General features: G+C 42.7%; 2 protein-coding genes across 3 annotated transcripts in view; both read right to left on the bottom strand.

The window, feature by feature from the left end:
- The window catches only part of BBOX1 (gamma-butyrobetaine hydroxylase 1), a 43,388-nt gene extending 28,285 nt beyond the window's left edge, over nucleotides 1-15,103 (bottom strand). Inside the window, exons 1-4 of the mRNA XM_075502030.1 lie at nucleotides 14,944-15,103; nucleotides 14,056-14,152; nucleotides 7,554-7,987; nucleotides 5,735-5,849 (exon numbers count right to left, since the gene is read on the bottom strand). Of these exons, the coding sequence (XP_075358145.1) occupies nucleotides 5,735-5,849; nucleotides 7,554-7,987; nucleotides 14,056-14,125 (619 nt within the window). The 5' untranslated portion in view covers nucleotides 14,126-14,152; nucleotides 14,944-15,103. The remainder of the gene's footprint in view (nucleotides 1-5,734; nucleotides 5,850-7,553; nucleotides 7,988-14,055; nucleotides 14,153-14,943) is intronic.
- Nucleotides 15,104-24,826: 9,723 nt separating this feature from the next.
- FIBIN (fin bud initiation factor homolog) lies at nucleotides 24,827-25,692 on the bottom strand. 2 transcript variants are annotated; one of them, XM_075502029.1, is made up of 2 exons: nucleotides 25,296-25,692; nucleotides 24,827-25,205 (listed from the first exon to the last, which is right to left on the bottom strand). In XM_075502029.1, the coding sequence occupies exons 1-2, from the start codon at nucleotides 25,467-25,469 to the stop codon at nucleotides 24,840-24,842; spliced, it is 540 nt and encodes a 179-aa protein (XP_075358144.1). In that variant the 5' UTR covers nucleotides 25,470-25,692; the 3' UTR covers nucleotides 24,827-24,839. The 2 variants fall into 2 exon arrangements, with proteins under 2 accessions (XP_075358144.1, XP_075358143.1); XM_075502028.1 differs by having other exon boundaries at nucleotides 24,827-25,690.
- Between the last annotated feature and the right edge of the window lie 1,245 nt (nucleotides 25,693-26,937).

The following is a 26,937-nucleotide window of genomic DNA, read 5'->3' as shown; positions in this document are numbered from 1 at the left end:
TACTTAATCTCTTCTGCAGGTTAGACTTCTCTTTGGACTCAGTTGAAAGCAATGTTCGCCTTGATCCCAAACCAGTCTGCCAACACAGGCTCACATTCAGCTTGTGACCAGCACCAACCCCACCCAACCCGGGTGGTTGTTTTCCCACCTCGCACTCAAACAGCTGCCAAGCTGCAGTATCCTACAGGAAACCCTGATGCAATGACTGTGGATGCTGAAGAAATACGAAGGAAATGGACTGCAGAGAGTGGCTTGACTCGTGCTTTTACTATATTGCTGCTGGAGACTGAGTATTAGGCTAGACGAACGAGTCACCTGACGCATAAAAGCATTTTTTTATGTTTTTACCATTTCTCTTAATTGTCATGGTCATTTAGAATTGTAACCCTGGTCCTTCAACACAGTTCCAGTCAACCCCCGGTTGGTGTCATCTGCACATTTAATGTGGCTATTCCCTTCCATCATAGTCATGGACAAAAATAAGGAACAGGATTGCATAAAGCACAGACCTTTGCAAAACCTGCCTTGATATACCATTCTGTCTTGACGGTAAACCATTACAGCTATTCTTTAACTGTTTTTTAAAGATGACGCATTTCCTTAGCACTCGTGAAAATTTTATGTGCAACAAGGTCAAATGCCTTATGCTAAGAATATGAATGTGACCACTTCATTTAATACTAAATATGCCAAAGAAAATGATGAAAAACAATCAAAGAACAAACTTGCATACTTAGAGCACAAGCCAGACCACTGTCTTTACAGCACTGCATAAACCTTTCGAAATGTTAGAAAGGCATAATCTCCGTGAACATAAAGAAGTGGAAAAAAATTTGAGAGCCATGACTAAAATAAAGTGATTCATTTGCAGCAATAAAGCCATATAAAATGGGGAGAAACGTGCAGCATTTAAATATCAGCTCAAGGCTGTATGCGTAATAAATTTTTTTTCTATTAGCAAAGAGGAAATTGGCTGACAATCATACTGGCTTTCTGCAGTTGACTACCAGATGATTACTTATACCAGGTGCATATAGTAAGTTGCAGACAGTAGATTTTATGGTGGCTTCCTCATAATTTTAGCACAGAATTTCCACAGCCTTTTTAATCTTCATGCTTTATATATCAGTAATTTTTTTTTTTCCAGAGAGGTCTTAGAGCCTAATTCAAATATACTGGTGCCAGTTTTAATCCTTCTAGTAGCTGCAATAGATCTGTGGGTCTAATTTTTAACACTTATGTCTGACATACGCATGAACTACTTTTAAATAACTCATATTTGTAGGAAAAGCAGTGAAAGACTTCCTCTCCTGACTGGTCTCAGAGACCATCACAGCCAGGTAAGTACAAGAGTAGTAGGAGAGATACAAGTAATAGGTCTACACTAAAATAAGCAGGATTTATAAAGATTTCCTCCTCCTCTGCCCCACACAAAAATGTTATATGCTATTCAATAGTTACAATTGGACAAATGAGAAGGTCCATAATCCTTTGGAAAAGGGACAGAAAAGCATACATCATAAAACCAAAAAACATCCCGTGATGTGAAGATATTTAAGTTCTTCCACTTAACAATATTTTTTAAAAAGTCTATATGAAAGTCTTAGAAAATTGTGTGCTCCACAGGGGATGTTATTCTCCCATATACCGAACAACAGGAACTTTATTCCCATTTTTATCCACAAAACTCCTTCAGCCTGAAAATCTCTCAAGCACTAAACAGGGACTGTACTCTTTCCCAGTACTGCCTAGTGGTAATTGATCCCACTCACGTTCTTCATTATTTTATCATGTCAGCATAGCATGTTTTTTCCCACTGCGTAACCACAGTTAATATAGTTTCCCTTGTACTATAGTAGAAATCTAAGAACGTAAGCTCTGAAAGCTGAAGGGATAAGAAAGATAGGAATGAGCCATTAGTGCCTGGGTAGCCTTAAGTCTCACTTGCACAGCACAGTTGCACTTGCCAAATTAAAAACCTTTATGTTTACAAATGTAGCTGAACAATTTGTAAGGGATAAAAACAAAGGTCTTGTAGAATTATTTTGTGTCGTTATTGACCATTTACATTATAACTAATAAACCCCCAGATCTATGCGCTTTTCAAAATGGGAAGAATGAACTGCTTTTGAGAGAATTAATGAGTGACCACCTCTTCCAACTTCAGAACAATAAGGGGGGGGGGGGGGGGGGAAGAATGCCATTTCTTGATCATACCAGGTTAGTCAACAAAACACCTATATTAGAGTTTGCACAAAATGAGAGGATGGCCTTTGCCCAGTTCCTGCAGATGGTGTGCATGCATCAACAAACGCTTGGAATTATTCAACATTTACTACGCGGGTTGGGATGGTGCGGGTCAAAACCTTCTATACTGGAGTCATGTGGGAAAGAAAGTCTAGGCATCATAGATTAACTTACTTCATCTAAAATTATTTCGACTACAATATGTGCTTTAATGTTTATTGTAGGACAAATGTAATCTTGCTGTATTGTGAATTATGTATAAGGCAGCCTAAGTCATGGGGGCAGCTCTTACTAATTATTACTACAGGATAATTCAAATAGCTAAACTCTTTTAGTAAAAAACAACTTTTAGCTTCTTCCTCATAAAATGATGATCTTTCACGACCTAATAGAGAAACTGAAAGCACCATTGATGCTGTTAACATCCTGATTCAAACTTCGGTGGAGCTGGATATATATCCAATATCATATTAACACATTTTAAAGGACGATCATCATCTGTAACCTTTAACCTTAGGTTAAAAATTTAATTTAACCTAAGGTTAAAAATATTAAGTAGCACCAGGTACTACCTCTGCTGAATATTCTTCTCTTCCACCTAATAGGAAAACATCACTGTGATATTATTTAATTTTTTTCCCCCCACGTCCTGTTGCTGGGATGCCAGTATCTTGGAAAATGAGCCTCAGCAAATACAATGTGATGCAGTAAGAGGCCGAATACTGGAAAGCACCTGGCGTACTCAGTGTCTCCCACAAGCTTCCTCTATCACACAAAAAATCTGAGTTACAGAGAGACTGCACGAGGTGGTAAATCACTCCTGTGACGTTTGCTGGGGAGAACACAAATAAATAGGAGGGGAAAAAAGGAGTAGCTTTGAGACATCAGAACTGGAGAAGTAGAAGATGGCTTTTTTGCCGCTCTTTTGGAAGTATTTTGTAAGCTGGGCTGAAATGAGCCTCGGTGTACACAAACAGCGGACTTTGCATACCACATGGATAGGATCTGGCACTGTTTTTAAAAGGGGAAAGTTGACATATTGCCATAGAACTATTTATAGTCACTTTGTTCATGCATGGAAAATCTGACCTACTCTTCTTTTCAGGTTTGACAAACGCCTGACACCTAATTTTTTGATTCAGAAATTATAATGAAAAACCACCATAAAAGCAGCATGAAAAGCAAATAACCACTTGCAAAAAAAAAGAAAAAAAAAAAAGAAAAAAAAGCCATGGCTGTGATAATGTCAGCAGTGAAGGTTAACCTCTAACTACAGCAGTCTGGTGAGCTTGCTCTTATATTTGTTGAACCAGCATGCAGGGCTGGCACTTCATATCATCGTCTGTAATACTATACTGCTGGGATATGGTTAGCTACTTAAGGGCATGTAATTTGCAGTGTGTAACTCCACTGACCAGAAGGAAGCGAATTCTAAACTTACCCCGATATGCAATGAGAAACAGGTCTTAAACAGCCAGAAAGCAAACTCACATGCTTTATAACTGCAGCCTTTTTTGCAACTGAAACCTGAGAAAACCTGGGAGAAGCTGTCCATCATAATGAGCCAGGTCTTCTCTGAGAATATGAGGAAGAGCAGAATGACACCACTAAATAAAGCCAAAGTTAACACAGGCCCTTATGTAGTGTAACTTTCATAAACATATTTCTTCAGATCTACCATGGAAAACAGAATTTGCAAAAGCATTGCCCAAAGAATAAAACATATCTTTGGTGTATATTTTACCTGGACGGCTCCACTGGAAAAGAGCGGTAGCAGAGGGGAGAACTGGCCTCCAAAACAAGCATTGTATTTAGATGCTGAGAGTAAGCACTGTGTAAACGTGTGTGTACAAAGGTAAGTCACAGCCAGTTAGACTTCATAATGGGGGAAAAAAGTAGCATTACATCTGAAATAATGAAATCTCAGTTATTGATACCTTTGCTGATAAACATAACCAGAGATCTAGACTAATTTGCCTGGGCATTAATTAAAGCAACGTTCGATTTACATTGATGCCCTCAAAGGCTACAAGACATCTTGCTAGCTTCCACAGCATCTTCATTTTTCCAAATAAAAAGTCTTTACTACCTGAGAAATCAAGTCCAGTTTCCCTGATTGAGGTCTGCATCTTCACCACGTTCATTCTGGGAACGTGCCTAACCCTCCAAAATAGTAAACAGTGTAGTTCATTCTTGCCAAAGCTAAAGTAGACATGAACTTTTATATCACTAGGGGAAAAGTTCCATTCTGAACTATGAAGAGTCTGTTATACGATCCACTGAAATGAGAATGGAAATATTACTCATCACTTAAGTTTTAAGCCAGATATAAAAGGCTGAATCTGAAGAACTGACTTTTGTTTAGGAGAATGGGTGCTAGGAGCTAAGGAATATTTGACCTACAGAAATTGGGAAAGATAACTGGCCCCTTCAGTTGTCCCTAAAGCGCCAAACAAAGCTCAGATGCCAGAGATGCCTAGGGCCACATATTTTCCCATTTCTCATCTTTCAGAGAAACACACAAACAAACAAACAAACTTTCTTTTCTTTGTTAGAATAAAAAACACCCCAAAAAAGGAGCATAAACCAATTGTGGATTTGCCTTTTGCTGAGCTCTGAGGAAACTGATACCTGGATCTGAGTTTCATATCATCAGCCTGCCTCTAGTTTCTTTTTTCTAAAAGAAATATCCTGTTTTAACGGATACCGTCTTGATTCTGAATACAGATCCACAACTTTCTGCAACAGCAGATCTCACAGGAACGCTGTCAAGAGCAACAGCAGAAATCTTGCAAGTTTTCACACGTTTCATGCTCACAATCTGAAAGGCTGCCAAAGAAATGATGCTGTGCATCATGACAAACCTAGTGGGTTTATAATTATTCACTCAAAAGGGCGAGTCATTTGTACTGGGTAAATGTTACACTGCCAGTTGCACAAAATGTTTCATGACCAAAAGACAGTCAACTACTGCAGTAAGTATGGTGAGCAAACACAGAGCAAACACAACCTGAACTTCAGCACTAGACACTGCTACGTGACACAGTTACTTTTTAACAGAAGGCCATGGAAGGAATTTTTAAAAAATCAGTTATAACTCCCTTGCAATTCTAAATAATCTTTCTAAAAATAAAAAATTAAATAATTTAAACAGCGTACGCACACTTGCATTATCACATAGACTGCTGTTGGTCCGCAAGGCTCAGTTTTGAGACCTACTGACCTTTTTTGGAAAGAAAAGGCTTTTAGGAAAGTAAACGCAGCCCGACCAGTTGAACTCCCCTCAGGTCCAGAGATTAGAATAGGGAAAGGGTAATAACCATGGGTTCCTGTTGTGCATGCACAGCCTGGCACTGAGCACCAAGAGTGGATGCCACTGCTCCAGCTGGGTAGACCTGGTCCTCATGCACGGACCTCTAGGCGGGACTGCCAGTGTCAGACTCCTTGCATTTGAAACAAGCATGACAGATATGGTTTTAATTCCTACCTGGTAAAAATAAATCTTCTTGCATTTCTGCTCTGGCTTCTTCAGAGAAGCATCGTTTTTTCAACCACTCAGCTTCATACTCACTTGCATGTTCATCGGGCCATGTAATAGAGATCTTCCAACATAAAACAAAAGATAATTTTAGAACAAAAAAATTCAAAACCCACCACCTACAACAACAAAAAGCCCCTTAGAAATTGCAGAAATTGTAATATTTAGATCAATAATATCACAGTTAAGCTTTCCCTGGAGCATAATGGCAAACAAGTAATGAAAACCCAACCTGAACATCATCCAGATTCTGACACCTTCTATAAATGGTCATTTTTACATGAACCCATGACCTAATTTGCTGTTTTGTGTGGGCTGCTTTCACTGTGGGAGCTGCACTTAGCAGAAAGAGGAGAATCACAGAAGCTAGCACATATCGCTGGGGAGAGTGCTTCACCACAACTCAGAAGAGAGCAAAAATATCTTCCAAAACACTGACAGCTTGTTAAAAAAGCACAAGAAAGACAGGCAAAAAGAAATGCTAGGAGAGAAATCCCTCTCCTAGTTTTGAAAAGTCTTACCCCTCCCCCCCCTTTCAACCCTTTAAAAAGGTGTTAGTGTTTTTAATTCTCAAAAAAAACATGGAAAGAAAGCATATGGCTTTGCTTGTCATGAATTGAAAGAGCTCAGTGCAGCACACACCCTCAGCTGAATTCTCAAGGCTATTGAGTAGGTATCGATTCCCATTTCACATAATTCCGCTTGTTCACATGATGGTAAAACACCAGCATCACTTTAGGATTAGTGCCGTGCTTTCATCAGTTCCTGAGAATAAGTGGAAGCAGATAATCCCTGTACTATCATAATAAATTTGCCTATTCGAAGCATGCATTTACATGGCATTAATTTTGCTAACAAACAATCAACTTGGGAGCCCAGAGTTCCTCAATACAGACCCTTACCCTGCGGCTGAGCCATGCTCCCGCACAGGTCAGCCTCTGCAAACTCGCCCTGCAGCAAGGCTGCCCCAGCTGCTACAGGGTTGACTGCTGCATCTTTAACATGTTTAAAACATCTTTAAGTGTAAACTGAAGGAAACGAGTTTGCATATCAAAGGAGCTGTGTACTGCTTTCAATAAAAGCTATAAAATCTAAATGATATATTGGGTTTTTATATGGCAGGAAAGATTAAAATTCATAGGGAGGGCAGTTCCCATCCTCTTTTGCCCAATAGCCTCCTCTTTTTCACGAACAAATGTTAACGTAGATAGGTAGATACAGATACAGACGCTAGGCCATCTCTGAATATTGCGTTCAACTTTTGTTTGAGTGCTTGCTCTAAGATGAAGTCTTTTGCACATTGGAGATTAGCTAATAAACTGATATTTTTGCTATGGATTAAGGTCAACATCACTTTGCCGTTTGTTTTTCTGATTTTCACGCCGTTTACTTATAGCATAAAGAGGAAAAAAAAGTGTAAGTGTAAGTGTAATCAAATGTGTGGGGAATGCCTGTATCTTCTTTTCAACATCTGGTGATAAAGAAACATACAGCAGAATTTTAAAAAGCACGCTTATAGCCTAAAAACCGAAGCCTGGGTTTCTGGGGCCTCTGCATAACATCTATAAAGTGAAGTTTCATATAAAGGTGGGAAGATCTGAGTTCCCCAAATTGTGATTATTCCTAAAAGCTTTGCAAATACACGGTAGGGTTTGCAGATAAACGAATTGTGATTAAAGTATAACCTGGAACTGCCTCTAATTTACAGATTAACAAGCATTGTTAGACAAGTTTCATGAGAGGACGAATGAAGGTTTGCTTCAAATACCTTTTTTCTGTCTGCCAGAGCGACTTCCTTCACCACGATGTTCACATCCAGGTCCTCGAAGACCAGCTTGCGTGCCCTGGCCGAGCGCAGGAAGCAGCGGGGACACTGGCAGTTGTCCCTCAGCCAGACACAGGGGTAGCGGCTCTCGCTCCCATCCTCCCACTCCACACGGATAAAATGACCCGCGTCCAAAGCTTCCACCTTCTGTATCCCCGGGTTCATGCTGAGCAGCCGGGCGGTGCGGACCCCCAGCGCGGTGCCCCGCCAGCGATGCCAAGTGGTCCCGGCAAGCAGGCTCCTGCCCTTCTGCACTGGCGGCAGGCAGCACTCCCTGCCTCCAGGGACTTTGGCCCTCGGCAGGACGTTAGCCACCGCCCTCCACATTTTGGCCTCTTTAATGAAATCGCTGGAGGGAGAACGCCTTCGTGGAGTTCCTAAAACACCATGAAGAGCAGTTTGTTACTGAAGGAGTCAGTATAGCAGAAAGACCTTTTTAAGATGATTCTCCCCTCCCTTCCTCCTGCCTAAACTTTTAGGAACTTTCATTATCTGTTGCTTACATTGTTTGAAGCGCAGAGGGTGTATTCAGATCCATCTATTAAAAAAATCCCTTAGTTTAGCAGGGCTTCAATTTGATTCATCTTCTTGGCCATCTTTTGTTTCTGCAGTCAGTTCAATATGTATCACACAAATAGTCTCTTTTAAAAAGACATCTTGAGACGAGTTCCACAAATCAAAAGCAGGAGCTACTACCAACCATGTTCAAAACCTAAAGCTTTAAAGCACACATAGCTTAATTCGTGCTGTGGCTACTATGCAAAAGAGAAAACGGAATCCATCTCTTGTAAACGTAACTTTAGCTACAGCAACAGAGTTCTGCAAGAGCTCCTTTCTCCTTTCACAGCCGGACTGCTTTCCATAGATATACTCTTTTATTTAAAGCAAGCTGCATACTGTACTGCAGAAAGATGATGCATCCAAATCTTAAATTAGAAAAGAAGTTCTGGTCTAATATTTTTCTTATTCAGAAAAATACTTGGCCTCCCCCTGACACAATAAATGATTACATATATTTTTAATAGAGTGTTTAACCATTTCAAATATTACATATTTATTCAGTATCTTTTTCTGTTGTTTTTGTTCTTAAGCTCACAGGGCAAAATATTGATGCCCTGGCAGGACCAAAGTCTCCTCAGTTGTCTTTGCACAGGAAAAACCTCATTGGTTTCAGTATTTTGACTCACTAAGACCTACTGGAGTTGTCAGAAGGTTTTTAATTTTTTTTTCCTTTGCTACAAGTTAGAACTAGGTTGTACAGGACCCTTGGGTCTCCTTTTGTTTTTATTGCATTTGATTGAGTATAGCAAATCCGAATATTGATTTCTACTTTCTCTTGTTTGCACACAGTAGTCCCATCGGAACCCAACAATTACCAACCTTCACTTGCAATGCAGTCCAAGCTACAGCTATTTTTGTGCATACAGACTTAAACCACTTTTATATCCAGATTGAATATCTTTCCTTTTATATATATATATATGTACACAAACTTACGTATGTAAATATATATATGTGTATCTCCACCTTAATTCCCAAGCATTATTCAAGTAACTCAATTTTCCTCCTAACTGTAAAAATATTTACACTGCAAGGGTGGCTGCAGTCTCCTTCTGAGATTTCTTGGACACAGGTTTATGACGTATGACTGCAAAGATGTGGTATGTTTTAGGGATTTTAACATGTGGTAATTAGATACTTACTCTAATAACCTTGAAAGAAAAGACAAGTACTGGAACACAATGAAGGTTTCCGATATACTGAAACTTTAGAATATCTGGTTTCCAAAAAAAAAGAGGATGACCATTTTAATGTACCGTAAACTTTTGCTAGATAGGTACTGGTTTCAGGATAGTTCTCTGCAAGGCAGTGGATTACCTGATGGTAATGGGTCAGATCCACAAATACGCTTAAGCAACCAAAATAGAGTTTAGATGGAACTAGGACAATTAAGATGCAGGTGCGCAAGTCACAAAACCATTGCCTAATTGCTTAGGTAACTCAGAGGCTGTTGATACTTGCCCTTCTGCATACAAAGTTATGTGAATTCCTAAAATGCTAATACTAACCGTACCCAAAGTCAGCATGATACAGACAGAATTGAGTATCTTCACACATACCCCTTACCCAGTTTATCTAAGACTGGTGAACAGGTAGCTGCACACCAGAAAACTTGTAAAGCATGACAGGGTAAGCAAGATCAGAAAATTCCTGACATCCGGACAACGCTGAATTGTCCAGCACAAAGCATGGCACTCACACCCACTTGAATTTAAGAACACTGCTAGAAAGCATATGAGCAACATAAATGGTCGGATCAATTTATTCTGCCTGTCTTTCAAGTGTATAAGAAATTCAAGCACAGAGAGCTCTTCCCAGAACCAACTACCCAGCTCCTTTGGGGATATGGATGCTTTTCTCTGTGTACTAAATGTAAGTAGGTACTCCTGTAGGTATTTGCTTAAGACAAGACCATAAGAACCAGAATTTGCTTCTGAAGTTTAAGGACAGCGGAAGCTCCTCTGGCTTACCAGAGGAGGGTAGGGGAAATTCTGGCAACTGGATATACAGAATACACCCATCTAAGTAGTTCATTACATAGTTTGTCCATAATGTATTTCATACATTCATTACATCCATCCAGTAGTTCACATACTGGTTTTGTACACAATTTTCTCATTTTACTTACGTGGCTTACCAAATAATTTAAGTATTATTCACATGCTCAGTGTTTAACCTAACCAAAGGCTCTTCTCCTTTTAACTTTAGCATGGAGGTTATAACTACCTGGATGTTGTGTATGAACTTCTTATAAATCTTTTCCTTCAAAATGGCAAGACAAGGGGCAGGAAAAAATATTTAAGACTTTACTTTCTGACTGTCTCTGGGGGAAGATTCATTACTAAATTTCAAGTCCTGTGTGAAGCTTGCCAGATTCAAAGGTCTTCTAAGTATCTATTTTACCATTCAATTAAGAAATCTGAACTTGCTTCTAAGGGGCTCCTCGTATCACTAGTGGTAATAGAAAACCACATCAGAATTTTCTTTCACAGCAAGAAACTGAGGTGATTTTATTGTCTTCCTATCACAGATGTCACTTAACTAGTATTTGTTCACCCAGTAATGGATAACTCAGTCATGCAAAATGCATGTCAAGCAGAATCTCTTCTAAATCCATGACAGTAAGTTTTGTAAATGCTTTGGAATGAAAGGTCAACCTAAAAAAACCCAGATGCAACCAATCCTGCCAGACACGATTTCTAGATAAAAAAAGAATAAAAAAACTTCTGGAAGCTACTAAGGTAAGTTACATGTAATTTATGTTACGATGGGGAAGGCTGTAAGCCAAATGGGAATTTTCACCTTTGCTTGGATGTGATAAGCTTGTACAGCAGGGTTCACCTCGCCTACCTTCAGATATGTACCGTAGTGACCTACACCTGAACATCATATGCACCATCCCCAGCACTCCTAACAGGCACATCTGGATCACAATTCAGCTGACCCTGTCAGAAACCTGCTTTAGCATGAGAGGAACTGAGCTCTTATTTCTCTCCACTGACTACAAAAAGAGCCTTGGCAACTAGCTCCAACACAGATGTTACACTGTCAGAGTTTACATTCAGCAGGACTACTTTTCATGGCACTAATCTTATGATTAACTGATGCTTCTGTTTACAGACAACCATTGCTATATACAATTCAGTAAACATGATACTGCTGGGAGACTTGTGGATGGTGGCAGCCCTAAACTTTACTACCAGACAGAGAAAGCCTACACTGCTGTTGGTGGTACCCTTGTTCCACGAGACTTCAGGTTTTGGTGTCATCAGTCAAACCTATTGTTCATCACAGAGTACTCCCTTGAAATACTCCCAGTCCTAATAGCCAGCACCTGAAACAGCACTGCATCCCACAGAGAGAGGGGAGGATCTCCTTCACAGGCTGCAGCAGGAGCCTTCGATATGTTTAGGGCAGGAAACGATTCCACTGGACACTTTGCAATATTAATAAAAATCATTATATGTGGCTTTTTTATTATGCAGATCTACTTTGTCTACTGTTACTTTGCCCCAAGACTCCAGACCTATTCAGATCTTTCCTTTATGTCTATTTATTGAAGTCAATGAACTTGTACCTGCATAACACCATTGTTAATTCGGAGAGAATTGGGCCCTCCAACTCTAGTATTACTCAGTTTGCTGGTGATGCAAGATGAAGCCATGAAAATTATTATAGCAAAAAGATTTACCTTGTGGCGAAGTTAAGCATTTACTCTTCAAATACACCGCAGTGTTTGCATTAAACTTCTGTTTCTGTCTTTGCTGTAAAGCAATTTTTCAGGTTAGCCACCTACCGAGAGAAATCTTGTAACAATAAAAAGGCTGTTTATTGTTTTCCCTGAGTTAGTCATATCATGGTGTCATTATTAAAACGAAAATCCAGATGACAATGATTAAAAATATCTGCTACAGCATGCCCTCTAGATGTTTTTCTTCTTAGATACACAAATTAAATAAATCTGCAAGTCTAGTTTTTGTCCCATACACACAGCACCACAGCAGAAACTTCTCCCTTTGGTAGGATTTTTTCCAGTTTGCATCAGTGGGGTGCTAGAGTATTCTGGGTCAAATTCTCCCCAGAGGCTGCCCAGCATGTCTTTACTGGACTACTCCAATAGAGCATTTCATACCAACCTGGGATTTGTCACTACTTCTACTACGGTGCTCAGCCCTCCCAGCTGGGACCTGTGTGCCAGGTGAGTGGCAGGCACATCAAGCCCCCTCCTTCTCACTTGCACCGTTGCACCAGTCAGGCTATCCAGCTGCAGGTCGTAGACACAGTGCCCAGCCACTCTGACCCTCCCAGGGACCACCAGCCTCCAGGACTCCAAGCCAGCAAGGGGGAAGAGGGTAACCCACAGCTCCTGCTGGAACGACAAAGGCAGCCCAGTGCCAGCATTCCTTCTTCCTGGAGCAATGGATAACAGAAGGTATACAGCTGGGATGAAACATTCCTCAAGTAGCGCTAGCAAACCCCTAGCTGCCACATGAACAAGAAACCCCAGTCTGATGGCTCTGCCCATTTCCAGCATGCTGTAAGGAAAGGAAAGGTGTCCAGGAACTGGGTAGATTTCTCTGGAAACTGTGCGTTATTCCTGATTTCTAATTAAGTGACTTTTCTTTACATTGAGCACATATAGAACATTAAGGTGAGCCTGCAAATGGCAGTGAAGAACTCGGAACCGTTCATACTAATATCTTCAGAAAATCCTCCAATTGCATGCTTAAAAGTACCACACAGAAACCTTCCTGCTCGATGACAAAGAAAACATTCTTCCTCCCCTTACTATTAAGTGTATCTACAAATGGTGTAACTGGGCAAAAGGACCATTTCTATTCCTGATCAGTAATTTGCACAACTATAACTAGTGGGTTATACTGCTGTTTTCCCAAAACCTTTATGTTAAGACACGATACTAAATGCTAGAGAAATGTAACTTTATGTCTCAAAAAACCTGGAGTCCAAGATAGCTGAGCTGCTGGTAAGAAAAAACAAATCCAAATGCTTGGTGCTGATGGTGCCAGGCCACTGCAGAAAACACATCTCTTATTCTAAGAGGCTACTGAAGATGCTTAATGGAATCAGTCACATAACATGGATTCTCTTAATCGTGTTCAGTGTAGTTTTTCAGTTCTTGAGTTTTTTAGAGGTTTGCCTTATTATTTCTTTTTTTTTTTCCATTTTTACAATAAAAGTAGGACACTAATCTCAAATTAATGGAAACTAAATTACCAGCAAGAGTTCCAGGAGTTTTTATCCCCTTGCCCCCTCAAAATTTTCAGGCAGACACTTATCCCTGCGCTGCTATTTTACACTTGAAATTGCATTCTGCACTAAACTAGAAGCAGAACTCACTGGTTCACCTAAAGTTAGCGTGCTCATAACCGTGGTCAAATTGAAGAACAACTGACAATGCAAAACAAATTCTCTGCATCACAGCTCTCTGCATTTCTTGTCTCTGAACTACTGTTATCTGCATGAACCTGGAAGATACCCATACATAACTCTGCTCTCAGTTATCAGACCTCAGATTTGCATAGTTTAAAACAAATACTACCAACAGCTCCTACAAGTCACACCATCCTATGTGAACACCACCCCAGGCTCATGGATTTTCTGCTCTCCTTGTCGTTATTAACTCGTAATCCTCAGCAGCATGACGAGAGTCAGCCTGGATGCTGACAGGCAATTACGATTTAAGGTGGTCCCCATCACCTGGAGGCTATGCTTTCAGTCTTCCCTAGCTCTCCAGTTAAAAGGTAATACTCACTATTCTCTTTCTCAAAAATCTGCCTCCTTCAGCCTCCTCAAACCTCACCCCACGAGACATCATCCAGACTCCCCTGTTTGCTGACATCAGCAGTACATTTGTTAGCTTTACCTGTACAGCTGCTTAAAAGTTCATTCTGGTTAACGGTACTTTGAGACAGCTGAGCTACTTTGGATAACATACGTTCTCTTCACACGAGGTTAAGAAGCTGCAGAGAAATGAAGGGTGTAGTTAGTGTATCATAACCAAGCCATGCCTTAAAACCAGTTGGCTGCATCAGAAGCTGGTCAATGTAACCAGCTCCATGTAGGATGCAGCAGAATTTAACATGAATCCATAAAAACTTAAGACAACTGCAGGAAGAGCCTGAACTGGCCTCGGTTTGAACTGAGGATTTCTATCTTGTAAGCATTGCCCGAGTCAAAAAATAACGCAAACTTCAGAAAAAGAATAACCCTAGAGAAAATACAGCGCGTGTACAGCAAGGCTGAATCTTGTGTACAAACGTACCAAAAAGTCTCTGCAGGAAAACATTTGCCTGATGCTCTTATCTCGGATTACAACAGAAGCAAAGATGTACCTTAAAGGGAAAAAAACCTCAGCGCGTTTACATTACTTCACGTACAAGCGCGTATGAAGGCCCAGGAAGAGACACTGCCCGCAGGATCCCTGTTTGGGGCTCGGGCTTCGGTCCCACTCCAGTTTCAATCTGCTACATTGGCGTTGTTAGCGTAAATGACAAAGCAGCTCATTTACAGAAGGAGGAGGCGGGACGCAACCGCCATCCCCCGCGCTTCCCTCTCAGAAGCGCGAAGGACGCCGTGCCCGCGCCCGCGCCCCCACCGCTGTGCTGACGGGTGGGGCGGGAAGGATGTTGCGGCCGATGGCGCTGCCGGCAGCAGCCGCCTCAGCGGCTCCGCCACGGGCTGCCGCGCCCGCCCGGCACCGGGCCGGGACCGCGGGCGCCGCGCTCCCGCCCCCCGGCCCGGCTCCCCTTACCTGCCCGCCCGCCGCCTGGCTCCCCCGCGGCGGGGCTCGGCTCGGCAGGCCCGGCCCCGGGGAGGACCCCGCCGCCGGCGCAGCGCCCTCCCGGCGGGCAGCGCCGGGTAACGCCGGCTCGCAGCGGCCCACCCGCGCGGGGTGTTTCCCGGGAGTTCTGTCCGGGGATCTCTTTCAGGCTGAGGGGGATCTTTCATAAATTGTTTAGTCCCCTGCGAAACACACCTCGGGCTCGGCTAGTTCCTTGTTAACCACCGCACTGAGCTTGCGCTTGGCCGAGGGATGGATTTTAACAAGGCATTTGGCCTTGATTTGAAGATGAAGTGGGGTGGAAAAAGCCACCGTTTCCGTGGCGGCTTCTCCTCTGTGTGTAACAAACACTTCCCGGCCACTTCAGGGTCCCGGTTTTTGGTGGGGAGAGAGGTCAGGCTAAGAACCCTCTTCGGACCATGGGACAAAAGCAAGGACCTAGGAAGAAATATACCACAGAGTGTCCTGGCTATCCTCACTAGGTGTGATGAGCCACGTGCCCTTACCACAGAAGCAGAGAGAGGAAAAAAAAAAAGAGAAAGAAAAAAAAAGAAGAAAAAAAGAAAAAAACAAACTGGGCTCTTTATATGCCAGATGTAGCCTACAGTAAACATCATCAAATACGAAAGATGGCCTTTACAGGGAAGATTTAGTGGGACTATGGCCACACCGAGCCTATGTTGTGGCATAAAACGTCCCTGCTGTTTCAGATGGAGCGGCCCTTGTCTGTATCCTCTGAGTTAATGGTGCGGATTTGTATCAGGAATAGCGTGGCCAGCAGGACTAGGGATGTGATCGTGCCCCTGTACCTGGCACTGGTGAGGCCGCACCTCGAATCCTGTGTTCAGTTTTGGGCCCCTCACTACAAGAGAGACATTGAGGTGCTGGAGCATGTCCAGAGAAGGGCAACAAAGCTGGTGAAGGGTCTGGAGCACAAGTCTGATGAGGAGCGGCTGAGGGAACTGGGGTTGTTTAGCCTGGAGAAAAGGAGGCTGAGGGGAGACCTTATCGCTCTCTACAACTACCTGAAAGGAGGTTGTAGCAAGGTGGGGGTCGGTCTCTTCTCCCAGGTAACAAGTGATAGGACAAGAGGAAATGGCCTCAAGTTGTGCCAGGGGAGGTTTAGATTGGATATTAGGAAATATTTCTTCACCGAAAGGGTTATCAAGCATTGGAACAGGCTGCCCAGGGAAGTGGTTGAGTCACCATCCCTGGAGGTATTTAAAAGATGTGGAGATGTGGCACTTAGGGACATGGTTTAGTGGTGGGCTTTGGCGGTGCTAGGTTTACGGTTGGACTTGATGATCTTAAAGGTCTTTTCCAACGTATATGATTCTATGATTCTATGAGATGATTTTACTGTTAAACAAATCTTGTGAGCAGTAAGTTTCAGGCAGATGAGCTTCCTGGGAATAAATTCAAAACCAGCAGTAACATACCCTCATTATTTAGTGGCCGTTACCTTCTGGCCGGCAAATATGTTAATGCTGCATTTACCTGAACAGTGTGTTTCTCACGGTTGAAGGGGAAGAGGTTCTAACAGACAGAAATATGGCTTGTGTAGCTGAAAGCAATGGTGGGATGTAGCACCTACCAGTTTTCAGCTGGAGTGGCCCATGTTGGTCTTCAAGTTTTCAGCTTGTACCGGACTGGAATCCCCACCTTCTTCAGCATGCATAAGCTGGTGGCATGACTGACATGAAAAAGAAGAGCTGAACTAGAAAGAAAAAGGAAAACCTTTCTGTTCCTCCTGATGGGAAGCTTTTTCCCAGCTGTGCGAGAGGTACCTGCTCCACTGGACACTCAGTGGCCGTACTGTGGTCTGCAAAGCACCCGGAAAAGTCCTGGTGCCTCAGTATAACCAGTAAAGGGAAAACCTTCAACATGAATGTTGCCTAAGCAGCACTTTTCACAGACAGTAAAGCATTCACAAAGATGAAAAGTTGGCTAGTTGGATGGAAACAAGTACATGCAGAAGTGAAAATGTTCAATGACTGTTTAGAGACTGTCTAAGCATTTTGGCAGCTAAAAAGGGCTAAGACTCAGTCCGCGACTTATAGGAAATTAAATATTTTTGTTGGTAGTTATCATTCAACATCTTCAATAAAAAACAATCTTCACGTGCCAAAGCAGTGCTGTAATGCATGGAGTTGGATGCATGACTTTCTTTTAAGGAAAGAGTGGTAGGAATTAGTTGCTTTCAAATTTGGTCCCAAATCCGTTTTCCACCTTTCTTTCAAATTCTTGCCTTGTTTTTTTTTCCCATTTTCTCTATGGCACACACATATTCATATTTTGCTGAGTTATGTCATCTTGAAGGCAGTTTGTTTTTATTTCCACTCGGATAGGATACTTTTCCACTTGCGTATTATGTAACACTACTTATAAAAATAGAGAGAACACAAAGTAACTAATGTATACCTCCCCCCGCTATTTAAATACATTGTTTGAAACCAGGAGCTTGAAAATTCTACATTATTTTCAAGGTTTGATAAACTGGATGTCTGGCAGATAATTGGGTACATTTCATATATACTGTTTACAAAATATATACTGTTTACAAATTCCTTTATTTATTTATTCTGGAGTTTTAATTACTCTTCATTACAAAAAAAAAAAAAAAAAAAGAAAGAATTCTGTACCTGTAGATATATTTATAAAGAGTACATACTTTATTCCTTGTGTCAATCGCTAATCTGCAAGGAGAAGCCACAGTTTTTAATTTCCTGACTCTTACGCTGTTGGCTTTGCAACCTCTTACATTAACACTAGGTTTCTCAAGTATTTTTGCTGCTTTGTTTTCTTTTAGAACCAGTGCACACTCTATACACTCTATTAAATGCACACTGGCCAAAAGAAAACATTTTATATTGTATACATTTATAATTCATTTCTTATTTTTACTAATTAAAGGGAGATTCAAGTGAATCAATTAGTTTCAAGTGTGGAGAAACAAATCAAGTTCTGTCAAAATAATATATTTAGAGGTTTTTAATGAGTGAAATCTGTTATTAACATAAACTAAGTATATAAGCATACATATAAATCGCCATCAGGCTGAAAAAAAAGAACCAGAAGAAATTTTGTTTAGACCTTAGGAAGAAAAGCTGTGCATAGACCAATAATGTTTCGGGTTTTTTTTCCAAGGCAAAAGGGGAACAATTTGAAGTGTTATAAGCATAATAAGGAGGGTGTGAGAATTGAAACAGTCATAAGTCTCATTCGATACCAGGAGCACTCCAAGGTGTTTGCAAGACCGGGTCTCTATTTTTATAAGGAGTGTTACATAATACGCAAGTGGAAAAGTATCCTATCCGAGTGGAAATAAAAACAAACTGCCTTCAAGATGACATAACTCAGCAAAATATGAATCATTAGTGTTGTGCTTGTATTTGCTGAGTATCTATAAAAGAAAGAATTTCAAGAGAGGTATGTCAGAAGTGCTATATAATGAAAATCTGGACCTTATTTATTTTACCGTACATTTACATGCCTGTTTGCTGACTCCTGTAGTGCAAGATCAGTTGACTGATTCCCTTTGGGCTTTACTCTGTCGCTATCGTTCATACAGGGAAGTACGATACCGTGGGGGTTACGCCGTAGGTTTCCATGTGACTACTAGTCTATGCAGTAAGTTACTGCCAAATAAATTTAAGCTTGGCAGCAATTAGTAGGTAAAGGGCATTGCAAAATTTGAAATCACCGGCTAACATGCAAAGAGCATAAGAAGCAGAACATCCTTAGGAAGCAAACTCTGATGTTCGTCCAATAAATTTGTTACCCTGACATGACAGTAAAAGGCTATGAACTAGACCAGTATTCCCAGTGGGGTCAGACGTACCAACAACAATGATGTTTTCCTGGTCCTGTGAGCTTCAGCTCTGCATGTGTGCTGAGGAGATGTAAGCAGCAACTTAGAGCAGGCCTGACACGTCTGTGTGGCAGGGCAGGCTGACATGTAGCTCAGAAATGTAGAGGAATTAATACCAAATTCAGTAAGACTTACGTAAGTAAATAAATACCACGCAGCCTGCATATGGTTGCGGAACCAGACACAATGGAAAGGTGGTTAGGACAGGAGCTGTAAATCAATATGTATGTTAGCACAGAAGGATGCCTGGCTTTTTGAAAACCCTAATTGCCACAGAAATATAAATGTCAGAAACAAAAACTGGACCTTGGCTGCAAATTAGCTTCTAGGGTAAATGAGCACAGGGTGAACTTCAGTTTTCTTTCTTCAGTTTATTCCTCTGCACTCATATCAGGAAAAAAACCCTGAGTGTGGTTTACCTCTTGTTCATTCACTCCATTTTTTTCTAGGGTTACTCTTCTGAAGTTAGAGGATATGCAAGATATTATTTAAAATTACAAACCTAATAGCATCCTGACTTGTGTGCTGACCCTTGAATGAACTAGCTTGAGTTTTGTTGTGCCTCTGTTAGAATCCAGAGTTAATAAGTATATTACTTTGTAAGAAAGTATCAAAACATAAAAATTATTTGCAAGATATTTAACATATGCACTCATATTACTCTGAATTTTAATACAAATCTCAGTTAAATCACATTAAATTAGAAACAAATTCATACTCATAAAAGAGGACAAAGCCTGCTATTAAGAAGAGTTGACTGCTCTTGATTAACCAAAGAGCTGTCAACACAGAAAGTGTATGGGAAAGAATTCTTTATCATTACTCAGGTAAAGGCATAACAAGCTCTTAGATAAATTTAAGTCAGAAAAGCTGAGAACCTAAGGCCAAAGGCCCACTGAATTAATTGTCTTGGACCTAGCACTAAATTGAAAATCTTGGTCACGTTATTTTTGAGAAGAGATGATAAGTAGACAGAAAAAAACATCTTGCAGTTTGGACAGTCTATCTATAGTAAAGTCTCTATTATTTACACTAAAACTAATTTATGTTCATAACTCCTGTCACAGTGAAATGTTTGCAGCATGGAAAAAGTATGGAAAATATGATGCAAGTACATGGCTTTTTCAGTCATCCTGCACTTGCCAATATCTAGCACTGGATAATGCATCTCTCCCTAAGCCAACCTTCTCCAAGGACTTCCCCCCCCTCCGAAAGTTCAGACACGAACAATTACTACTACACAGGCAGTTTCTAAGCACTTAAAATATGTATACATACAGCCTAAGGAAGGTTGTCACCTGAGAAAATATGATACACTTGGCATTGTCTTTTCTTATGAAAGAATGTTAATGGCATGTTGGAGACCATCAGCGATACCTCCCCAAGGTAAGGCAGTTTTCAAGGACGAATGACTCTACAAGCCATGAATGACTCTGTCCAAGCCACATCATTAAAAATGTAATGATTATGGAGACCATATGTTTTTCTTGTTACAGAATTAGTCATTAAATTCTGCCTTTTCCAGTTGTAAACTGATCTTGTAGGCAGGATGACAACTTTATGAAGAAAATAAAATAAGCACAGAGTTATAGTCTTTTTATACATATATATTCTAATAAAAGCTTTTTAAAAAAGCATGTAGTGGGGTCAGTATTTTTGCCAGTTTCACATACTTCAGGAATGAAATATGGACCCACAAATTGTTCAATTTTTTCTAATGGCTTGCCAAAAATCAAAGTAATAGAAAATAAATTCCCCAATGGGTTGTAAGCAAAAATACATTTTAAAAGAGAGAATAGTGCCAGATTTTGAACATACAGGATTACTTCAGGAATAATGGCTGTCACACATTTCACTCAACAACACTTCAGTGTTAGCTGGAAACCTCTTTACCAATCACAAAAGCGATATCTGAGAAACATGAGTAAGAAGCTGGTAAAGTAACATGAAGCCCATCTAAATAAAGAGCTACACCAACAGCAACGGACGCACCCAACAGAATTTCTCCACAAAACACACGTTTTCTAGGTAAGATTATAACCAGAGGTGATGCTTTCTCTGTAGCCCACCAGGTTGTTTCTGTTGACTAAGGCAAGTATATTTTTTGCTTCTGAGGTACACATCTTGGCAACCTGCATCCGAGCACATGACAACCTATAGGAGCAACAACTTAGCTTCAGACAATTCATACACCCAGCTTGGCACACACCGGATTTTTGAAAGGCTTACCGTGTTTTTGAAAGCTTCCCTCGACTTCTCTGTTTCTCAGGATGGTCCTGGGTAGGTCAACCTGTGAAACCTTGGAAGTTACAATTTAGCAAGCCACAATTTGCACACCCCCCCCCACCAAGTTCCTAGCCATTGACTTACCACAAGGCAAGCACAGCCTTTTCTTTCCCAAGCTTTTATTAGTGCTGATGTGAGATAGCAGTTTGCTCCGTATTCACACTCTAAGCTTCTTCCTCCCCATGTGTGTATCAGTAGACACGAGAATGTCCACAGCAGAGCATTGCCTTCAAAAGTAAGCTACCTGGAGAGGAGTGGAGGTGTGTCTCTTAATGCCTTGCTTTGACTCTCGGTGAGTTAAATCACAGGCTGAGCGGCAAAGAAAACTTAAGTATTAAGTAAGCTTTCTATGACTGTCCCAGCTGCATTACTTTTTTTTTTTTTTTTTTCAGAAAACATTGTCATCTGCTCTTCAGTACCATCAACTCTTTAATAAATTCAGAAAACAACATATATTTGAAAATCTCCAGAACACCACAAAAAAGACCAAGTCAGCTTAATCTTAATTTGAATTTCTGCATTTAAAAAAAAAAAAAAAGACGAAAAAAGAGCCCAATACTGATGCAATATTTAAACACAACAGGAGGAGCTATTGGGTCAAAATAGCTGCTACAATCGTCCTTTTAAAGCTCTCTGCTTAAAACTCCTTATTGAGTTTTCAATGATTAAAAGGCTTTTACTATTTGAATAGGCTGTGTAAAACCAGAGGATCTTCATCTCTCCTAATTAACTAAGTTTTATCAGATAAAAAAGCAAAAGCAGAGAAAAATATAAGATTGCAAAGAGGATTGCAATGTAGTTTTCAAAGAACTATTTTGAATTTAAAACTTTTAACTGCTGGATATCACTAAACACCCAGTTCTTGCAGGCACTGCAGATTTATGAAGGCCATTTAATGCATCAGTTCTGACTCAAAATTAATACATTTAATGGATACGTTTAATATATACGTTTGCTTAGACCAGTCAAAATGACGTAAATCAAATTCTAGTAGATTTAAATGTCTTAAAAGTTTTGTACTGGCTTAATCAAATCCACATAAGACTGACCCTTTTTACTAAACACGTGAACTTACGCATGGACCAGACTCAGATGTATGCATTTTCTTTTTGAAAGAGAGCATTTAAAGCCTTTTATAATGAATGTTACAGAGCAGAATTCTGAATTTGTTTCAATTGCAAATATAAAAATGTTTATATTTTGCTGAAACATAAATCAATGGAGCTATTTGTCAAAATACTCATATTTATCGTATGAAATGTTAGTGTGGATGTTAAAGAACCATGGTTTTGCTTAATTAGATGACAACTTACAGGCAGGGGTATTGAGCAGAATGAGTTGGACTGCAAATCTCCATAGGTCATGTAATCTCCTGCTTTGAAAAGTAAGCGCTCTGCAAATATTTACTCTCTTGGTATGCTGCATACATTGAGACAGTTTGAGCTTGACTAAAAGTTTGCTGCTGCAAATAGAATAGCCAAGCTGCTTAAAGCATATTCAAGAAGCTGTGTTTTACACTACTGCTACTACTACTATTTTCCTACTAGGATTTGAATACTGCTCTCATATAGCTAAAAAACTAGCATGGCCTGCCATTTTAGTTTCTGTACTGATGTTTACTATTCATGTTGTAACCAATGACTCCGAAAGTGAGTAAGCAGAGACTAAAACTCCTTTTAAGAAGCATCTGGGCCCAAATGGAACCACATGACATCTTTGGCACCTACTTCTAAATGGGTAAGATTCAGCGAGAAAGGAGAGACGTGAATGAAACTCTCAAGGCGCTTTTAGAGCTTGGTCCATCCCAGAAACGCTATATGGTTTGCTGTGACAGTGGACAGACAAGACTCAGTGACTCAGATGGCCCTTTTTGCTCCTGTATTGTTATAACTAACCCTAGTGGCAAGGAAAGTATCACAAACAAATTAATTTTTGAGAGCTAGAACCCGTCATACCTGCTCATACTTGAAAGCAACTTGAAAGCAACACTTCATGGTTCCACTGAAGTCAATCAATAAAATGTCTCAGTTTTTTCAGGGGCTGGAAAGGCAGATCTTCAAAGATACTGGGGATCTGAAGGTGCAAACTGACATCTTAAAGCATCCTGCTAGGAGCTACACCTCACTGCCTTTAGTGAAAAGTGAGCCGCCTGGATGGTCCAGAGGTTCTGCAAGCATGTACCTTCATCAGACACTTCTCGGTGCCTTCGGCGCTCTGGTCCCAGGTGACTTACATTGACCCGCTGCACTTCCGAGTAACTTACCTACTGGATGGTTCGCAGACCAAAGTATAACTGAACGTGAGTAGGGTCAACAAGATGGGACCTCAAACGTGCATCAAACAGCTTCTCTTCCAGTGCCACGAGGTTGCTAGTTTCTTAAAAAGGCTTTCAAACTCAAAAAAATCCGCCCTACACACCCTTCTATATCATTGCTTTTAATGAAACTTGCTTACCTCTTGAGTCTGTAAATTTTTATTTATTTTTACTAAAAAGCAAGTTATTTCATTTGGCAGGATCTACATACTCGCAATTTTTTGCTGAAAAGACATGTTACAACAGCATGTTTTAAATCAAGAGCGTCTCAAGCAGAACAATAAAAGAAAAAAACGTGCTTTAACATTGTTTTCAAATATTTATTAAAACAACATATGAACTTTTTTCATCCAAACAGTGATTCTGCCTGCAGTATCTGTAACTGAGTAGCCATATTACCCCAAATGGACAATTAAATAGCAATGAGTCTAAAAACCCAAACAATCCCCCCCCTCCTTCCCCCTAGGCACTTCTGCTATTGTCTAGGAGCACAAATAATTTTATTAATAGCTTAGCTAGCAAAAGTACAAAGGCACCAACAAGAAATGTCACTGTGCTGGCACAGACTAAACCTTTTTGTCTGCTTTAGAAACATGCTCTAAGAAACCCAGCTCTCAGATTTGGGATCTGAACCTACAATCACTGCTAGGGCTCCCTCTTCTTACTATAAAAGTCTGCATCAGCATTCTCAGTATCTGACATAAGCCTTTTTGGCTGGCTCTTGGGGTTATGATAGCTTAGAGTCACAGATAAGCAAGCCTGGAAGTACAAATCCTGCCAGAATAGTTCCCATCTTTCAAAACGCAAATGGAAATCACAGCTTTAAGTTATGTAGTAGAACAACGTTTTACGTGCGTAGAATACATACCGTTACAAAAGTTTAAGAAAGTTAATAGAGGGCCAGAGGTCTCACCCTGAAGGAGAGTAACCACAAAAGCAATTTAAGCATCTGCTACACGCGAGCCCGGACGTGGCCGGCGAGCACCACGTTTATCCACGTTTGCGGCAGGTGAGCCGCAGTAGAAAAGGCGATACATAAACCGACGACGGGGAACGGGAGACGAGAAAGCTTACTTGGCTTTGTAACCAAAGATGAACGATATAACACGGGGTAGTTTTTTAAATACGGGCTATTAACTTAAGCATACCTCTAACCTCCCGGTTTATAGGAACGCGCTGTTTGTTTAGGAAGTCAGACGTAATAAATAAGTTTTTCCAGGATGAAGGGCGCCTTGGCGCCAGGAGGTGCTCCTTCCAGCAGAGCCCGGCCGTGCCCCCGGGCACCTCCCGGGGCGGCGGCGGGGCCGAGGGCGCCGACCGAAGCCCCGCGCCCCCGGCGGTGCGGCGGGGCCGGGCCGGGCCGGGCCGGGTCGGGCCGGGCCGGCGGGTCCCGGCTCAGGCGCGGAGATAGTCGTTCTTGAGGCGGCTGAGGCGGGCGCCGTGGCTGCGGACGGTGAGGGCGAGGAGGTCGTGCTTGTCCCGCAGCCCGCTGGAGATGTGGCGGGTCTCCCGGAGCAGGGCGCGGGCGTGCAGCAGCAGCCCCAGGAAGCTGTCGCCCAAGCGGGCCTCCTCCCGGCCGCCCTGCTCCTGCCCCTGGCGGAACTTGCCCTCCAGCTCGCTCAGCGACCGGTCCGAGCTGGAGTAGGCGTCGCTGATCTGGGCGGACTCGCGGCGCAGGTAGGTGCTGTAGCTCTCCTCCCCGTCCAGGTCGTAGGAGATGCTCTTGCCGATGCCCTCCAGCACCCGGCCCGCGTCCTCCACCTGCCGGCCCAGCACCGTCAGCTCCTCCCGCAGGCTCAGCCCGCCGCCGCCCGCCGCCGCCGCCGCGCCGCACCGCCGCTGCTCGCTCACCCTGAAGAGCAGCTGGCACCGCTCGGGGTCGTCGTTCTCCTCGTAGTCCCCGTCGGGGACGAAGTAGTGGTGCAGGGTCCCGTTGGACATCTCGGGGTACAGCGGGCCCTCGAAGTACCCGCGGCAGAGGCTGCAGAGGCAGCCCAGCCACAGCAGGCGCAGCGCTGCCGGCATGCTGCGGCAGCCTAGGGGCGGGCGGCCCCGCGCTGCCCCCGGCCGCGCCGCCCACGCCCCATGGGGCTCCCCGGCCCCCGCCGCTGCCGCCCCGCGGGCACGGCCGGCTCCGCTGCGGGCCGGGCCGGGCCGAGCCGGGCCGAGCCGGGCCGGGCCGGGTAGCGCGGTCGGCGGCGCGGAGGGCTGGCGGCGCTCTGGGGCCGGCTGCGGGCGCACCGCCTTAAGAGCCGGGCAGCCCGCGCGGAGGGGGAAGCGGCCCCAGCGCCGGGCAGGGCAGGGCAGGGCCGGGCCGGGCCGCCCCCCGCCCCGGGCATCGCCCCCCGCGGGGGTTGCCCAGCGCGGGGAGCGGAGGGAGGCGCGTACGCCTTTCCCCCCTCAGTAAACACCCCCCCCAACCTGGAATTGCTCGGCTTGTCTCGTTTTTCCCGTGAGGAACGCCCGCTGCGCGGACAGGCTGGCTGTCCCAGCGGGCCCGCTCGGCAAAGGCAGCGGGACTCCGCAAAGAGGGACTCCTCCTCAGGGGGACTCCGCAAAGCTGCAAGTCGCTCAGGTTCGCACGCCTAGTCGCTCAGGCCGCGCGGTTTGTCACCGATTAAAAACTTGAAAGCGAAAGAGACGCAGGCTCAAGTATAAGGTGTCATGCAGTAAACCTCCATAGGGTAAAGGTGGGGAAATGAGACGCGAAATCTGTTCTTAAATAAAATGTCAGATGCGTCTGAGGAAAATCCAAATACGGTTCATCCTGCGGGGCTGACTGTGTAAAATTTTAAGCATTTCTCTTTCATGAAACAACATTCTGTGTGACTCCAGTAGCTGGATTACGGCAGGGTTGAACCTTGCGTGTAACTAGTATAAATCTGTCTCTGAGTTGTTAAATCAAGGTGAGATCACAAAAAGAAAGGGTCTGTAAAGTTACCAGCTCCTTTCACATCATCTTTCCTCTTCCATGGAAAAAATCACCAGCTAGCAGAGATTATACCAAACCCTGCAGTCATCCCGCGTTAAAACTCCCACTGCTGCTCGTGAGGGCTTTGCATGCAAAAATATTTATATCACCTCTTTAATGTAAATATTTTAACTATCATCCTGATACTTTCTGCATATTGTAAATAACTATGATGCTGACAGTTAACTTGGATGGGAAACAGGCCAGCCGCTTACATTGTATCTCTGCTTTTTTCCCTGTTACGCTGGGCGTTGTAGATAGAGCCTTATGGGGCTCAGGGGACTTTGGCTCTACCATTTCTTATGCTGCCGTGACTTTGGACACCTGCATGTCAAACGCAGAGTCTCGAGCCCCTTCCCTCACGGCGGCTTCGTTCTCTAATCACAAGCTGTCCTGTTTCTGGGCACACGTGAAGCAAACAGCTGCTGTAGAGACCGGCTGCTCTTCTCGAGCTCAAGGGTGCTGAGCTCCACAAGCTGCTCCTTTCTTCGCTCGCAGTTCCTCGAGAGGCTCCAGCGAGGC

Source organism: Mycteria americana, chromosome 5 (genome assembly GCF_035582795.1).
Source record: "Mycteria americana isolate JAX WOST 10 ecotype Jacksonville Zoo and Gardens chromosome 5, USCA_MyAme_1.0, whole genome shotgun sequence".
In the NCBI taxonomy this organism is placed as follows: domain Eukaryota; kingdom Metazoa; phylum Chordata; class Aves; order Ciconiiformes; family Ciconiidae; genus Mycteria; species Mycteria americana.
The sequence above is the reverse complement of the archived record's forward strand: the minus strand, read 5'-3'. Positions and strand labels throughout refer to the sequence as shown.